This window comes from Psammomys obesus, unplaced genomic scaffold (genome assembly GCF_907164565.1).
Source record: "Psammomys obesus unplaced genomic scaffold, mPsaObe1.curated_primary_1811, whole genome shotgun sequence".
Lineage (NCBI taxonomy): Eukaryota > Metazoa > Chordata > Mammalia > Rodentia > Muridae > Psammomys > Psammomys obesus.
Genome location: NW_026596109.1, coordinates 5,875,478 through 5,894,367, shown reverse-complemented (window position 1 = coordinate 5,894,367; position 18,890 = coordinate 5,875,478). Strand labels below are relative to the sequence as shown.

The 18,890-nt window shown below is 42.2% G+C and overlaps 1 protein-coding gene across 22 annotated transcripts in view; it reads right to left on the bottom strand.

The window, feature by feature from the left end:
* The window catches only part of Sgip1 (SH3GL interacting endocytic adaptor 1), a 184,983-nt gene that overhangs the window by 96,898 nt on the left and 69,195 nt on the right, over positions 1-18,890 (bottom strand). For all 22 annotated transcript variants that reach the window (XM_055628846.1, XM_055628845.1, XM_055628849.1 and 19 more), the window contains one exon: positions 2,508-2,571. In XM_055628846.1, coding sequence (XP_055484821.1) covers positions 2,508-2,571 — 64 coding nt within the window. The remainder of the gene's footprint in view (positions 1-2,507; positions 2,572-18,890) is intronic.

The following is an 18,890-nucleotide window of genomic DNA, read 5'->3' as shown; positions in this document are numbered from 1 at the left end:
CCCTTCCTCTTTCTGTCAGCCACTCTAATGATGATCAAATCAGGAAGCTCTGGTTCTTAACCCCCCTCTCTCTGAGGAGGTTCAATCAGCTGAAGTTGGTGCTGGCTGCTACCCTAGCAGGTTGCTTAGCAACCCTCGGCCAGTTGCAACAATTCTGAAAAAGGTTGGCATCAACAAGGTCTCAATGATTGCAGGCTAACATAAGCATTAGCTAAAGCTGAAGGGACAGCACACTGCCAGAGCGTTCTACTAACCCTTTTGTGGTGACGATTCCTTTTCCAGGAATGATACGTGATCCAATTAGACAACAGGGGTTCATGAAAAACAAATGCTTTCCCCAGACAGTGCACCCTTTTGCCATTACTGTTGGGGGAACAAGTTTATTAATTTGCTCTCTTGTAAGTAATTCAACACTCATGAGGGGTTTAAAAAAAGGTGCTTGGGATTCTATGAAGTAATGCCTCGTTAGAGGACCTCAGGGAGACACTGGGCGTCTGAGGCAAAGCCATGAGGAATAACTTAATTTCATAGACTTGGCAATGGAAAAGAAGTGCTTTGGCCACATGCAAATTAGCCTAGCCTGCCCTTGGGCTCATTTAGCCATTCTCCTCTCTCTCTCCTCTCTCTCTCTCTCTCTCTCTCTCTCTCTCTCTCTCTCTTTCTCTCTCTCTCGTGAGTGGACGTAATTTTAAAAAAGTTTTTTTTAGCCCTTTTCAGACACCCGAAATCCCTGGTATAGTTACAGAGAGCCTTCACAGCAACACATTTGGCTTCTTGCTGTGATGTTCTGAGATGCTTCCAACAGAGCTCTGCATAGCTCATGGCCCATGGCGGGTGTGGCTGACAGCCTCCCCACTTTAGTGTCTGGCCTTCTAGGGAACATGGATTTCACCTGGTAGAAAGCTCGTTGTCACAGGTGAGGAAACTGAGGCCAAGTAGGGGACCGAATAATTTCTGGGGTTCAAGGGGTTCAAAGTAACCCACTACCAAGGATGGAACCCTTTAGCTTACAATTTAAGGCTCTTCCTGTCTCACCTCATCCGCTTTCCATCCTTGCCTCTTATCACCACTTTTACAAATAGCTCACAGGTATATGCTTTGTCCATTTGCCCCGTCCTGAATACCTCCTAGACTTCCCACCTCTCTGCTTTTGCTTTTATTATTCTTTTCATGTGAAAGACATTCCCTCATCCTTTAGAAGGCTGGACTCAAGGCCCTCCTGCCATGAAGCATCCTGCCAAATGTGGACTTTCTTACCGTCATCTTTCTCTGAAATTCCCCCTTCATTGCTCCTGGGGAACTCCGCTGATACCAGTCGGAAGAACAGTGGCAGCTGATACTTGTTGAGTGTGAAGGAGCCCGCTGGGCTCCTTACATGTTGCTTCATTTAGTTGTAGGAAAGACTTTTTTATTTGTGTGCTATTTTATTGATCGAATATTATGTATATTCTTGGATAGAAGGGCACAAGAAAATGCTAAGCATCCCCTACCATAAGATTTATATTCAGTTGAAATGAAAATGAGAAGCTCGAAGATGAAAGTGATGAATTATGTTCACCTCTTCACACACAGCTGTGATTTTCTTGTTTCTTTCAGGCATGCTGGGTGAAGAAGGATCCTACTGGATTCCATTCTGATGGAATCGCAGGGCAGGCCATCCTACACCTGTACTTTCACCTCTTCATAGGCAGCTGTGTCCACTTGCTGGTGCTCTCCTTACACTGAGCTAGGACCGATCCATGCTCCTGTCCAGTGGGCTTCATGTACGATGTGACTTGTTCAGCTTGAAAATGCATATGAGATCTCGTGACAGGGCCAGCTTCTGAATGAATGCTCCATATGGTGAAATGAGAACAAAGTGGAATGAACAAGTTCTGCTACTAACATTCTTCAGGGTCTACTGGGGTGTGTAGAGAACCTATTTTCCTGAGTATGATCACTTAACTACATCAAAGCAACCCCATAGTTGTTTTTGACATTGATTTCTTATTGGCAGGGAAATGTACTGAACATATGAACTGATATCATTCTATCTGCTTTACAGTTCTGTGTGTCTGTCTATCTGTCTCAGGTAACAGCTTTGGGGTGACATCTAGGGGTTGGGCTAGGGCAAATCTGCTTACATAGGTATTATATTATTCTCTTGGGTCAGATTATACAGATAATTATAGAAGTATAACTGGGTGTTTTTAACCTCTGAAAACAAAATAGCCATGTTCTCTACCTTTCTTCTTGGAAGAAACAGATTAGATATGAGGCATAAAAAATACATGATAAAAAGATTGAGCGCATGATAAAAAAAATCTCTACCTTTAAAAAGCACAAATACAAGAGGTATTTTATGATTAACAGTGGCAGTTGACCCAGAAATAGGGAACACACACACACACAACAAAAAAACTCAAACACATGCTATCAAAACACACTTTGTGGCACTCTTTAAGTGTCAACTACATCAGGGTCTTGGACCAAAGTTTGCCCCTGGAGACAAACTCTAAGGTACATACGTAGAGTCAGTGTCTTTTTCTTTCTTCCGTATTCCAAAGGCCTTCCTTGTACGTTTTTTCAGTCCTGTGGAAAAACAGCAAAGGGTCAGAAGATAGCAGTACTGGTGAATGTATCCCTGAAGGTGCAGCCAGAACTGTAGAGTTCTGCAGTGCACATGACTCCAGAGACGAGGCCGGGGGATGGGGGATTTCAAATTAAGTTCCCCTTCTTTGCTGAAGCATGAGTTCAAGATTAGTTTGGACAATTTTTTGACATCCTGTCTCAGAGATTAAAAATAAAAAAAGGTAGACAAAAAGAAAAAAGACTAGGGATATTAGGAATATGGCTCAGAGGTTGAGCACCTGGCTGGAACAAACCAGGCAAAAGGAAACCGAAGAGCAAAAGGAAAGTTGCTACATAGCTGTTAAACTGGCGTAGTCAGAAAGCTGTGTCAGCACATGCATGCGCGTGTGAATGCGCCAATGTGACTCATTATTGAAATTTCAACAGGTGTTTGTGAGGGCCTCGGCAGGGCAAGTTCTTAGACTCAGAAGCGCCATAAGGCTGCTGTAACTGGGAAAGATCACGGGCTTTTCTTAGATTGCTGTTATTCATCAGTAAGATCGACACTGCCAAGAAACTGAATCACAGATTTAGAATAGCCATTTCCAGGGTGCATCTGTACTTGAGACTAAAATGAAGAGACAATACTAGCAGATCTATGCACACCCTCCTCCTCATCTCTCGCTCTGCATTCTCCTCTCATCTTTAGCATCATGGCTAGGCTAGAATGTTAACTATTCTCTGAACACACCCCACACTGCTACTCCAGTATCTCCAGCATCTTCATCTCTGGTTGACAGTCACTGCTTAGTTTTATCAACACTTAGAATTGCATTTCATCCTTGAAGTTCGGGCCCCATTGACACATGCTGATGGGACCTATATCAGCCTTGCTTATGCTCTTGAATGTATCCATACATCAGTGGTGCTATTTCAGATTCTCTGACGACCGTGAGCCTTCCTAGTGTAGAGGCCACGGCCACCCCGTTTGTATGTATGCCCATCTCCCCGAGTCTGACTGCCCAACTTGTAGAGGTGCCCGGCAATATTTACTGATTAAAGTTATGTTCCAAGAAAGTGCCAGTCAGAAGCGGCGTAAGGAGGCTTCTTTCTCCCATCCCTGAGAACCGGGCTGGGGGAGGGCGGTAGGGGCCTTCCAGTCTTACTCCATCATTGACCTGATGAGACTTCTCATCTTCTGCATGTTCCACAGTGTGCATGTGCTTGGCTTGGCCTTTCCTATGTTAGCAAGTGCCATTTTACCATATCAAATGCTTGTGTGAACAGAACCCTAGGGAAAGCTGTACTGGGAGACAGGAACTAAAAACTAACCTGATATTGCTGGGCATGGTGGCTTAGCCCTACAATCTCAGCGTCTGGGAGGCAGAGACAGGGGGATTGCTAAGAGTTTGAAACCAGCCTGAACTACAGAGTGAGACATTCTCTCTCTCTCTTTCTCTGTCTCTCAAAAAAAATATGGTCATTTTTGCTGCAGGATTTGTTTGGTAGGAAGCACAACCAGGAAAACAGACAGAATCGGGCATTTGCTATCTTTCTCAAGGCCTGTGAGTCACCAAGAGTATCTGAGTCACTCATTAGCTGTCTCTAAGGATACTACTCAAATATAGTTTCCAAAATGTCTCTGTGCAGCCCAATTTTGCATTTAATAGTCATTCTATTTAAGATGTTTAGGTCTTTAAAATGTCAATGCTCTTTTTAAAAACCATTTCCCACACCAAACTATTCTCCATTACTTGTCACATAATGAGTTTATAGGGGAATTGACTGACATTTCAAACTATTCATAATATTTAGGAATGCTTGCCCCCACCCTATTTCATTTGCGATTCTCTTTGTTAAACTCTCTCTTCCTTCTCTATTCTGTCTTATTCCCCCACAGGGACAAATACCGTGGTTACATAATCATCATTTTCTTCTTACCATTTACCCCAGGTTTCAGCTTCTTGATGCTTCCAACTTAGCTTCAGGTTCATGATGATTGCTATACTCATGAATCACTACTGATGATTTTAGGGCCACATAACAGTCCATTACTAACTGGTAATTCTACCTCGAAGAGACAGCATGTTCTCCAAAACAGACCAAGAAGTACCACAGCTCTCAGATTCCAGGTAATCCTGTGTTGGCAACAAAACTGTCACACCTTAGACCAGAAATGCTTGGACAACAGCCAATGTGAGCTAGGTTGTGAATGTCCCGAGTTATGTATTGTCCAGAAAAGAAGTGCAGGGGACCCAGAGTCAGGGGACACAGAGCGTGTCCCAGCATCACTTCTGGATGTACAACTTGATGCTGCCTCTGTTCTCTTTGGGTTTCAGGCCTCAGTTTACACCAAATAAAAAACAATCGGAGGCAAAGGAACGGCACATTCTCGTAAAATCCTATGCCACCTCATAGCTTTGGAGCCGCTGAAAGTCATGTTTCTAACACATGGAATACATGTTTCTAACACATAGAATACATGTACACATGGCATATAAAAAGGAGCACACAACTATGCGACAGTAGAAAAAGGTCAAATTATGAATGATGCGGGCCAGCAGAAAGACTTGAGAAGATGAGGCATGTGCAAAGAAAACTTGGATTAAAGCAACAAAAATATAGAGTGTAAGCTACTTGCGTTTTAATGGCTCTTTTAAAGATCCAAGCAGAAATAAGCATACCACCCCTGCTAACCATGAGGTACAGTCAGTCATGCCTATTTGAGAACTTACCAAAAAATATTTTTAAAAAGTTTTCGGGGGCGGGGGCGAAGGAGGGAGAGAGGGTGGGATGGGTAGGGGCCTACAGCCGGGATACAAAGTGAATAAATTATAATAAATAATAAACAACAACAAAAAAATATGGTACTTCACTGTGTATGAGCGTGGCCAACAAGATGATAATTTGTCTACACAAGGTCATAGATTGAGTGCAATATTGCTCCCAATATGTCATTCATTTCTTAAGTTTTAAAGTTGGGGTTATGGTTTATGTAAATATTATAAATATATACTTTGGTCTTCCCAAGGCAAAATAATTTATCAATAAATCACTTATTGACAAATAGAAAGGAACAAGTCTTCTAGGAGAAATAAGTCTGTGAGATGACTTAGTGGGTAGAGGTGTGTGCCTGGCACTCTGAGTTCTGTACCCAGAGCCCACGTTAAGGTGGAAGAGAACTGACGACACAACACTCTCCACCCCTGTCCTGTCTTGCACAATCCTAGAAAGGAGAAATGATTCTCAAGGATATTATTGGAATATCAAAGTAAAGATATTTTGTGTCATATGTAATAAGCTCAAGATACATCGGGCCAGCAAGAAGGCCTAGAGGGTAAAAAAGCTTGCTGCAATCTTAACAACCTGTTTGACTCCCACATTCCTTGATAGGCAATGGATTAAAAGCAAATCAGTCCTTTCGTAAAAATTGAGCTTGAAACACAAATTATTGTGCTGATTGGTGTTTTCTCTAAAGCGCCTGCTAACTAATCAAAACAAACAAGCAAACAGAGAAAAAAACCTGAACCACACCAAACATACCAGAAGCTTCTGGCTTTACAAGTCCACATGCATTAGCGGCGTTGGCAAAGTGCTTGCCCTGCAAACATGAGGACCTGAGTTCAATCACCAGAACCCACGATTAAAAACAAAAAAAACCATAACAACGAGGAAAACAGAACACAGCACACTAGCTGGGCGTGGGCTTGGAATCCTAGTTGAGGAGGTGAAGAATCTAAGAACTGCATTGCTTGCTTTCCATCCGTAAGTGCTATCCACCCCGGGAGGTGAGGGGTAGAGAAAAAGCCAACAGGAAGGAATTCCTTTGCCTTGGACCGAGAGCAGAAGGCAGCAGTTACGGTCATGCCCATCACAGGCTGTGGGTCATGAGAAGTGACTGGAGGCAGGTAGACAAACAGCATCAGATAGACCGCACTCTGAAGAGCCCTCTGCCTGAGTCCTGGCTCCTCTTTTCCTTGGAATGTCTTTCTCCTAGTCTTTACAACTATTTTTGCCTTCTAACTAAAAGTAACGTCTCCTCCAATGTGATCCTTTTAAAGCTGGAAAGACATTCCTAGGCAAATTGAGCTGCACATTAATTAAACATAAGGACTGTATTTTGAATGTGGAAATCGTTGTGTGTTTCCCAGTAAACAGAAGGGAAGCTAATAAAGGCTACCTAAGTGGATTATTTCTGTAACGAATGGGAATTTTCAGCTGGAGTCTTCATCAACGTTGAGGGTTACTTAAAGGTGAATCACATGTAATGGAATGACTTATTTTCTGCCTGAACCCAGGCCAAACATTTAGTCTCCGTAATAAAGAACAGGCAAATTTAATTGCCCTGGGCATGATGCCTCATGCAGATGGCAACTCCAGTGTGGCAATGTGTATTCATTATGATGGCTGCTGTTCCTCAGGAAGGTTGCAGGGGCTTTGCACATCAGCATCTCCTCTAAGGTGGGGAATTGCGCTTAGGTCCTCAGGCAGACTAGGGCAGGACTCTTCCAATGAGTTGATTTCCCAGCCCCAACCCTGCTGTTTTAAGCACAGCACTGGGTTTCAATTCAGACTGTTCACAAACAAACAAACAAACAAACAAACAAACAAAAAGTCTCAATCCCCTTTTCCAGGTCATTAAAGACGGAGGCCAGTTCCTACCATGGTTTGTTTGATATTTCTGATCTCCAGGGCTTATACTGCTGCCTAGAGTGTGGGAGATGTTTGTTAAAAGTGAATCAGGAATCACTGAGGCCAGTGTTCAGGAGTATGCCGGCTTGTGACAGTCACATGTTTATTGCCTGTATGTTTATAAAAAAAAGAATCATTCAGAGTTAGTACGCGTATTCTCTTTGGTCTGAGTGCTGTAGTTTGACATTTTGGTGATCAAAGGAAGTCCAAGGGACCTTTGTACTTGGTAAGGGCAAAGACTATTTACATGACATTCTGAGCTAAGCCCCTTGGGAAGAATTCCGGTGACAGTCCAACAGCAGTGGATTGCAAAAGTCTGACATGAACAAACAGCAAACCCAAGTTTAGTATCTGGAAATTTATGTTGAGACACAAAAAATGGCGAATCCTAAAGGCAGCGAAGAGCTAAGCATGGCTTTTTTTTTTTTTTTTTTTCAAGAGAGAAATATTTGATCTTTTGGTGACATAGAAGGGAGTGTTAAAATTTTGACAGTCACGGAATACGTTTGATTCCAAAGGACAGGTTTGCTGCGCTAGTGTTAATGGAACTGGGCATGGGGTGATCAGAGTCTGAAGCAGGTGGATGACTTCTAATATGCTGTCAGCACGGTACAGGGATCCTCAGCAGCACGCTTCACTGGCAAGAAAGCGGGAGCTTTGAGTCTAGACTTGGGCTCAGCGATTACCAGGCTTAATCTCTCCCAGTCTCCATTTCCTCAGCTGATAGTTATGAAGGGCTTTGTGAGTTTTTAATGCTATAGGAACACTGCGTAGAAACAGCAGTATCCTGGCCATATCTTTATGCAGATTCCCCTAGTCTATCTTGACATGTTGATAGTTGTAAAACAAGGCAGGGATCACCACAAACAATAACTGAGAAAAGACTCGGGGTAAGGAATGCATGTTTCTGGAAGAGCTGGAAAACACAGCATGGATTCATCAGTCTTCCCATTGTGACCCGAAACCAATCCGGGGTTACTCCCACCCAAGCGAATGGTACCGTGCATGGAATATGGCACGCCCTGCTTCTAGCTTCTCGTCAGACAAAGGCTCTTGCTTAGAGAGCAACACTTCAGATACTCAAATTTATATGATGCATCCCATTAGAATATTGATGTGTAAAACAGTTTCTTTTTTCTGTCCCTATCTCTTCACATTCGCTGATTCTTTTTGGCACCTACAAGCCCTCCCCAACCTATCTGTGATGTATGGACAGCACTGATCTCTATGGCTTTGTGCAGATAAATTCTGGTTTTGAGGCATGAACAGAAAAAATTCAATTCAATTATAAGTAATCAAATATCTTCTTTTGAAGGTGAGGTCTGAGATATTCCCACATTCCAAATGTCACAGGCTACTGGCCAGAGCTATGTAGAAAGAATGAAGCTGACTTCTGAGAGAAATGGGAATATCTTACAAGTTAGGAGCCTAAGAGCATGGAATAATTCTTCAAGAAGACCAACTGCCACATAAATATACATAGAAGTAAAAGAACAACAAACCCAACAAAAATCATTTAAAAAGGGATTAAACAGGGCTAGAGAGATGGCTGAGTGGTCGCTGTGCAGGTGTGAAAACCTGGGTTCAATTTCCAGTGCTTGTGTAAAACACACAAAGAAGCAAAACAACAACAACAAACAACAAAAAGCCAAGGTAGATTGGTCTTAAGGAATTGCCACTTGATGGTGATCCGCCCTCTAATGCACCTGCATGCACACACACACACACACACACACACACACACACACACACACACTCTCCCTCCCTCCCCTCTCTCCCTCATATAAAGGGAAGTCTCCGAGTAGAAATTTCGAGTTGCTGGTCGTATTATTTTCACTATTTTTCTAGGACTGGGAAGGGATGAGTGCTTCATTCAGCGCTGGTCACACAAACGGTAGAATATGGTCATCTCTGTCTGAGGATCTATTGCCTCTTGCTCATTGGTCTTGGAAAAGGGACCTGGGGAGCGTCTATCATGTGCCAGAGGCTTGGTCTTCTATTCTGTGACTCACATGAGATCAGAGGTGGATTTCTCAAGCCCTCAACACCCCTTCTCCATAGGTAGCTGCCACTCTCTTTAGCACTTCCTTATCTACTTTTAAGTACCAGCTGCACACGACTGCACGGTGTTTGGTGTTTGAGAGGAACCACGAGGTGGGGTTGTGCTGCAGGTTCTTGAGGGTGGAGTTTAAGATACTGTGAATTTAAATGTCAAGGGAAGTCTTTGAAAGCATTAGGGTGGGAATGTATCACCAATCTGCTTATTCCCTCTTGCCAGCAGTGTCTGTTACCAAAAAGCTCCGGGATAACAGGAATTCATTTGTAGCGCGGCCATTATGAAACAAGTTTATCAAAAGACAGAGTATACCATGATGTATAATTATCTGAGAACAAACGTTTGAGTTATTTGATTTCAGGAAGAAACACAAAACAGTTTTCTGGAAAAGTTGAATGCCGGAGCATTTCTTAGCTCATAAGCACTTTTTAGTTGTGACAATATGTAATGCTGTAATCTGTGTCAGTACCATGGGATCCTTCTTATGAAAACCCTTCATCACTCTTAAATTCACATCCCTCAGTTGTGTTACACTTTTGCAACCAGATCTGAAATCTGATTTTAGGTTTGCCACTGACTGGCTGGGTGGTATTTAAAAAAAAAAATCACTTCTCAAGAATCCAGTTTCTATAGCTGTAAAATATATACATTCAAATGACTGCAGTAGTAAGTGAGGTCTATTTTTATATAGGGGGAACTGCCCGAGTAGAAGCCATCACTTGTTTCTATAATTTGTATTATCATTTTAATTGAGGGTGAGAAAGTAGTAAACCACAGGGGTGCATTTCATGTGAAAGTGAGGCATACAATTCAGTTCCAACAGCAAAGCCTCTTTCTCCATTAAACTGCAGAGGGGAGAGAGTTCCATTCCCATCTCCCAAACCATGTGGTGGTGTCCCATCTCCCAAACCATGTGGTGGTGTCCCATCCAGTGCCTGCTGTTGGAAACGTTAGCTCTGAGGGTCTACGGATCCTGATGAATGTTGCTGTGATCAAAAGTGGTCACATGAAAAACCCCAAGCAGCGTTCCTCACCTCCTGTCATGCAGATCCTCTGCCTGGCTCTCTCCAGGTAAAATCCATAAAAATGGATCTCCTCTCATGGGTTGGCAACAAAGAGCAAATCATTCTCGCGTGTAGCAAGCTTAGCAACATAAATAGCTCATCATGATCGATACTTTCTAGAAAACGAGTCTGACTATAAAAATGGTCAGTTAGGATAAATCCTTTCTGGGATCAAAAATATCACACGTCCATAGGATAGGTTATACTGAATTGTTCCTCTGGAAAATGATGAAGAATGCTTTAGAAATTCTTGTCCCTGTCCCAATGACAGCTTAAGAAAAAAAAAAATTCTTGTTGGAAATGGACTTTTCACCGGCTTCCAAGAAAACACTAGAAAGAGGAGATAGCGTGGATCAACCTACAGGTAGTCAGTGTATGGAGCACCAGCACAGAGGTCAAGGTGTGGCTTGGTGACGACGAGCAAAGCCAAAGTCCGGGGAGACTGAAGTAAGCAGGCCTACACCTAGAAAACCATGAGGAGTCTACACTCACTCATCCCCTTGTAAGGATCCATGGTGTCCTACCATGCTCCGTCATTCAATGTGCATGTGATAAATAAGCATAATAATAATAATAATAATAATAATAATAATAATAATAATAATGAAAACCCTCTGGTTGGATGGTGAGAAAGAACACAATGTATCTGTCTTCTGTAGGACTCTTCTATACCAAGTTGTTTTATTTGGTTTTAATATAGTTTTTCTTTCTGTTTCTAAGCTCAATGTATCTCATTACTTTTGAGATGTCTGGAAGAGCATGCTGAACCACAATTTAGCAGAGTAGCATTATCCCAACAATGTGAATCATAATTCTAGTGACACCAATACCTTTATCGATGAACTTTGCCTCATTATTTTGATTAAATTTTCTAAATCAGACGCATGCCAGGCCCTCTCTTTAAGGACAGATAACTTGCCCTTGGCTCTTCTGTCCTTGTAAATCTCCCCTTTCTGACTAGAAATGCATCCCCGAGTTAGAATGGTTCAAAGGGACAAAGTTAAACATCTCTCGGAGTGGCAGCTGCCAGAGAGGAAGTGGCACATTTCATGCCTTAGACAACCAAAGGCTTTAATGCCCCCTGCACCAGCCCAGAGTGTAGCAGGGGTGTCCCCACTCTCTGTGAATTAGCTTATAGTGCATTCATTAATATTCTAAACCAGTAGTTTTCAACTTTCCTAACACTGTGACCCTTTAATATAATTCTTCATGTTGTAGTGCCCCCCAACCAGAACATTATTTTATTGCTACTTCATAATTGTGATTTTGCTACTGTTATGAATCGTAATACAAATATCTGGTATGCAGGAGCTCTGATATGCAACCCCTGTGAAAGGGTTGTTTGACCCCCGGAAGGGATTGTGACCCACAGGTTGAGAACTACTGTTGTAAACAATGACAAATATCAAAAGCACTTTTACGTTGTTTTACAATGTTACAAAAACGGCACTCTTCACCCTCCAAGATAATAGCTGGCCATGGCGGTGCTCACCAACACTCTGTCCCAACACCTAGGAAGCAGAGATGGTAGATTTCCATCAGTTCCGGGCTAGCCTGGTGGAGAGAGTTAGTCCCAGGCTAGCCAAGGCTACACAGGGAGACCCTGTCTGAAAAGACAAATCTGAAGAACAAAGAAAGAAAGATCAGGTTGTTGCTAACGTTTGAGTCTGGAGCGCCTGCCATTCTACTCTGGATCCTTGGTGGCTCCCCAAGCCTGTGGTGCTATTTTGAAGGTTGTGGAGTCTTTGAGAGGCAGAAGTAAGTCATTAGGCGTTTCTTCACAGGCTCTGCCTACTTCCAGTTCTGGCTTGCTTTCTGTTTTTGGTCGGCTGCTACGTGAACATGCTATTGCTTTTACTGATGAAGCTCTTCTGCCACTTAGCCCTGCAGCCCCAATTATAACTCCTCTGAAACTGTGAGCCAAAATAAACATCTCCATCTTTAAATTTCTCTTAAGTATTTGAATCAATGACACAAAAATAATGCAGTTTGATGATTTTATATTAATATAAGATTATGTATGTATATACTTTACATATATATATATATATATATATATATTTCTACAATAATTTCTTAGTCTCTGTGGGGATTGGGTCCTGGATCCCCTTCAGATATCAAAATTCACAGATGTCCAAGTGTTTTATATAAAATAGCATATTAGCTTTACCTTACATCTTTCTGCATACTCTTAAGTCATTTCTGGATTACTTATAGGACTCAATATAATGTAAATACAATATGTATAGTCATTACATTGTTTTAATTTATATTATTTTGTTGTTGTATTGCTATATTTCACGCATATTTTTATAAGTGATTGATTGACCCTCTCAAATATAGAACCATGGTTATGAGAGGCTAATGGTATACACATTACCTTTTTGAAATACTTTTATGGCTAGTGAACTCTAAAAAGACCTTAGTTTGCCAAGACTCACTTCTGTGAAATAAGAATGCTCGCCATACAATGTATGCTTGAGCGAAAATGTCCTCATGTAAAATAATACCATGTATGATTCATATGCCCAACAAACACTTAGAAAACAACAAAATGAGTTACTATAAAAAAGGATCCATAGCCTTAAGCTAATACAAACATACCAAGCTAATACAAACACAGCAAACTCTTTCCAAGAATTGTCACATTAAAAAAAATCACAGCATCCAATTTGAGGAAGAATGAGAAGTCTTCAAAGCCTGTGAGCTTGTGTGCTAAGCACCTATGCTCTTTTTGCCAAGTGGCTGAACTGGCTTCCTGTTCCCTGTGGAGACCCTCAGACTTATTCTCCCCTTCCAGGAGTCCTGGGCCCATCTGCTCTGTGTTTTTTTTTTTCCTTTTTTAAAAAATTCTTTATTAATTACACTTTATTCACTTTGTATCCCCCCCTTTTTTGATAATTATTATAAAGAAGACAATTTAAGTTTATAAGCAAACAAAAGTATAGCAAGAACTGTCAGTGGTTGGAATGGCTGAAAAAAATTTGCTCTTTTTACCAAATGCTAACTTTTCAAGCTGCCTTTTCCTCTCAAAGCACTGAAAAGGCCAAAAGGCATCTATGCAAAAGGGTCCCTTAGTAGGGAGAGGGTATCCCTGCACGTCTTTTAGGAGGGTATGAGACTCAACCTTGCAGTCTGGGCAAGGGGAAGAGTATGTCCTGTTTCCATTCTGAATTTTCAGTTTTTATTTTAGCAACAGAGACAGTCACTTTGGCTTCCTTATTTCGACCCCCCCACTTCTCATCAATATCCAGCACAAACCACTCAGCACAGTGGTTGTGTCCATGGCACTCACCAAATGCCCAATTGCAGGGTGGGCTATGTTTGAAATAGTTCACCGCTTTCCACCTGCCTAGGGGCACTCTCCAGTAGTCAACGTTTATTCATAAACAACAAACATAATGCACTGCAGAACGCAGGAGGAAACCCCACGCCGTGGTGCCTCAGTCTCACGGAGCTAGCCATGTGCGGGAAAGGTAGTACTGAAGAGCTTAAGATAGCCTGAATATAACTCCATTTTGAAATAAAGATCTTGACTGGGAACTGAATTCAGGTACCAGGAAATATCACAGAGTGTACACCTGGCAGAAAACAAAGTTAACTCTCCTAGCAACAGCATCCAGGAAATATAACAGAATAAATGCTCCATAGAAAATAGAGACAAACTCCCTGGCAATAATCAATGGGAATCGGTTGAGAATCGGGTGGGAAAATTCTCCCCAATGTTTCAGATATGGTTTAGAAAAATAGCCATTGTGATTATATGCCTTAGCCATTGTGATTGTGTGCCTCAGAAAAGGTCACCCCGCCCTGCTAAACTTCACCCAATTCTGTAACGCCAAGGCTTGTGCCCCCCTGCTTGCTGCCATGGAAACCCCCGGCTCACAGACTTTCCCTTTAAAAATCCTGTTCACTCAGAGCTCGGGGTCCCACTTCTCTACTGCTTCGCCAGTGAGACTTGGGTCCCGAGTTCGATCGCTCTCGTAATAAAGCTCTCTTGCAATTGCATCGAGTCGTCTCCTGGTGGTCTCTGAGGGTCCCGTGAACCTGGCATAACAGTACCTGTTCTGACATGTGAGAGACTGGTAAGGCGAGTTTATGGTGAGGAGTGCATTCCAAACTCAAGTGAGTTTTTACTGGCTTTTAAGAGGAATTGTGGAATGTCTGGGAACTCTGTTCAGAAACAGATAGAGTCAGAATCCCAGTGTGACATATTATGTAGTTCAGAGAGATACAATGCAGGACTCCAGTCCCGTCTTCTTGATGGTGCCCGTCTTGAGATTGCAGGAAGGAGATGCTCATGAAAATGGTCTTTTTACACAGCAGCAATAAAGGTCTTTCTCTGTGGGCCAGTGACTTTCATTCTCTTTTTGGTCACACACACATCCTTGAAGATTTAATAAAAACTGTAAGTTCTGACCTTACAGTTTCATGCCTGAAACACAGACATGAATGGATATTTGTCAATCTATGCATAGCAAGTCTCGGGAGTTTACAGGCTTCCTAAATGGATCTATGCGTGTCCTGCCGAGTCCCTTATTCTATAGAGATGCATCATTTGCATTACTATATACAACACACAAACTGCCATGGCAGAGATGGCCCATTTGCATCAAGCATCTGCTGACTCATCAGGTAGTCAACGAGTGACTTCATCTCTTGAAGGAATCAGAGTCAGAGTTGGTCATAAATCACAGTATCTGTCCCTGGTCCCATGATGATGGATTCTCTAAATTAGAGTCAATCATCCAAGCCCTCCTGTCATCTCTCCCTAGAGAACCTTCCTAATTTCCCCCTGGCTGGTCTAGCCATTCAAATTTCTGTTTCTACTACAAATAGCTACAGTGATCATGCTGGGCCTGAAGCGTTCAAACTGGAGTACAAGGAGAAAAAAAAAAGATAAAAATTCAATTATTACAGCAACAGAGATAAAGAGCTTGGCCATTAGTAATGATGATGACGAGAAAAAAAATCACAGTTCCTACAGTGCGCTGTTCTAGGCTGTCTCACAGACTTATCTTTTCAACCCTGCTACAGAGAAATATCTGTCTGCATTTTACAGGTGGGAAGCCAAAGGATCAGAGAGAACACATGATTCACATAAAACTGAGGGTTTAAGGTGACAGCAAGATTTAACGTGAATATGTCTGGTTCCAGTGTAGTATTTTTCCTACTGTATACCTACTTGTGTATATCGGGAATGGTGGTTGAGATCTCACTCAATAGCCCATGTGGCCCTCGAGCTCAGGCAATCCTACCTCAGCCTTCCAAATGCTGGGGATTATAGGTGTGTGCCTCTGAAAACACTTTAAAAGTACTTTTTGAAAAGAGGCTGGCATCTAACTCCTTAGTTACTGTGTCTTGAAATTAATTACATCTGAGAGGTCTGAAAGGATGTCCAGGTGAAGGGATTTGAATGGGGAGGTGGAGAGGGGAAGAGTGATGGGTTTCAACACTGGAGTCACATAGGCGTGAGGCACAAAGCAACTGATATCCAACACACTCTGACCCACGCTGCCCTCTGCTGAAGACACAGCTAGCTGAACCACAGAGCCAGGAAGTGCCATCAGGTAGTGAAGCCTCCCATCCTTCTTTCTGTTCACCCTCATCGTCAGACGAGCCTCACCCGTGTTTCCTCTAGATGAAACTAGTAACTGTTATAAACTATGCCAGGTCACACAGTATCCTTTTTCCACCTGTGTCTACACTGATCACTCCCTATCCTTTCAGACGCAGCCTTGCGTAACGTAACGGTTGCGGTCCATCCTTCTTTAATTCAAGTACTCAAGTCATAAACAAAGCCAAAACCATGACAGTTCTTTAGGGAGATGCCTGGGGAATGTGGTATCTGTTTTTTTTTTTCCCCAGACAGCTCTGCATGTCTTACATCTCTTCTTTTCCCTGTGGGCAAGGCAACTGCAATTGCCAGGCTTGGGGCCCTTCAGAACACTGCACATGGGGCTCCTGCTGGGCACCACTGATACAGAGCTGTAGGCAGTTAGAGGAGAGTGATTTCTTCCAAAGTCACACACATGATGTAGGTGGGAAAAGTGATTTGCTATTTTTTTTTTAAATACAACAGGGAGACAGTGAGAGGAGGTAAAGATTAGAAGTCAAGGGGCTCCCTATGCCATCGTAGTGATGTGGACTTCAGCCTGTAGGGTAATCGGGAAGCAAATACAAGCTTGTAGAGAAACATCTACTCAGTTAGATATGTGTTTGGCAGGGAAGATGTGCTAAAGGATGAGGATTAGGTTTTGAAATGCTTGAGACCATCTAGTCAAGAATTCTTATGGGTGCCCTGAAACAAGATACTGCTATAAAAATTGACAGAAAACGAGGAGGTTTAATAAGCACACAGGAATCGCGGCAGACAGGTGACTCCATGTTGAGTGGAGGGAGTGAGGAGAACTCAGAACCACGCACAGTGAGAAGTAAAGGGCTAGGCTTGCCCGACAAGACAGAGCTGTTTTAAGTCATACAAAGGGTGTATCCTCCGCTGGCCATGAAGTAGATCGCATGACTACAGAGTGATAAAAATATATGCACTGGATGTATACCTCATCACGTATGCTGTCCTTTCAATCATTCTGGGCAACAGCATTAATTTTGTTTGTTTCATGGACAAGGATTTTAGTCCATGGCCTTGATCAAGGTCATGTAATAGAGTGAGGGCTCAGATTCATGTTAACCTACCCTAAATCCGGGAATTTTTTTTCCCACCGTAAATCATATAAAGTAGTTCACTTTGGCTATTTTGGGAAATTCAAATGCTTTAACCCACGCTGGCTGTCTACATTTTTCTCCAGTAGAGGAGTCTCATTGTCTAGGATGCTCAGGATGGAAGATGTAGGCCACTCCTTCATTAATTATTTCAGACTCAGTAGGCTTCTGGAGCCTCGTGGGTTCTTACATTGAATAATATGTTACATTATGAGATACAGGTCACAATGCTGGAAATAGACCCAAAGAATGAGGTTGATGATGGTCTTATAACTTTGGTCAGCAGCAGATGTCCCTTTTTTTCTCTGCACTGCATCTTTTCTAACAGCTCATATTTAGCTAAGAGTTATTTTCAAGACACAGAATCTGCCTACCTTACTAGGATCCTGAGAAGGTCAAATAAGTCTGCTCATATGAAGAGGATTCATAAGCTATTTATACAGTTTATCTCACTCAAGTTATCTAGCTGTTACTCTATGGCCAAGTGTTGAATAAACGGTGATGAAAAACTACAAATGCCCTCCAGATCCTTCCATCTCCCATATCATATTCTAAAACGGATTTGGGTTATTTATATATAGCTCTATGGGAAATAACCATAACGATACTTACTGCTCTATTTACTATTTAATCTGCTCTTCATTTCTAGACATTTCCACAGATACATTTTGCCCCAAAAGATTAGGCTTTTCTGCTCTAAAAATTTATATCAGGCTCTTTTTCTTTTTCCTTATGCCCTTGTGCTGGGGATTGAACCCACAGCCTCAAACAGGCTAGCTGGGCACGGGCTCTTCCACTGAGCTGCCTGGTTATCCTGAGAGTAAGCTTTTGAGGAAGGTTCTTTTCAGCAGGTCCCCCAGCTCCAGCACAGTTTCACCCAGATGACTAGTTCTTCTGTATTGTACATGGATATATACTCCAAAGGTTCAAGCACAAACCATGTAAGTGAATATTTTTATTTCAGTCCTCTAGTTTCAATTTTAAAATTTCCTTGGACCATCTTAAGCCATTTAGCATAGTCTTGCTTATTCTTAAGATAGAAACGCAACTCTTGTATACCACTTAACCACAGTGTGCAAACTCACTCTCAAACAAAATATGCAATTTGATATACAAATTCTCCGAAGATTATGAATTATATATGCCATACATTATTGAATAAAAATCTTGAATAGTGATACAGGTGAACAGAATATTCTTCTTTTATAACCAAAGCTGTAAAATTCTGCAGTATGTTCTCTTGAGAGACGAAACATTCAGTTACTCTGGTCATCGCCATGGAAAACACCTGATAGAAGCAATCATAAGTAGGAGGTATTCACTTTGGCTCATAGTTTCAGGGGACTTCAATCAGCCCATCAAGATGGAGATGACATGGCAGAAGGAGCAGCTCAGTCTGAGTTGGCAGGTATATGCAAATGAAATGAAATGTGCACATCTTGGCTGACCAAGAAGTAGAGAAAGTTCAACAAGAATCATGGCTAGGCTGTACTCTCAAAAACTTGTCTCGGTGGACTTGCCCATGCCAGCCAGACACTATGTCTCAGAGGTTCCACAACTACCCAAACTGCACTATTAGCTGGGAACCTGGTGTTCAAATACACAGCCTGTGTGGCACATTTCACACTCAACCCATTGTTTTGGAAGCTGGGTCTCCTGAATCAAGTCTAGAGCCTGATTTTCTTTTAGCAGCCAAGCTTTGGCTCTTTGAGATCTCCAGAGAATATTGTTGCTGCCAGAGAGCCTGTAGGCATAAAAGCTCAAAAGCTTTTATGGTTTGTTTCTGCACACTACGAGTCTCAACT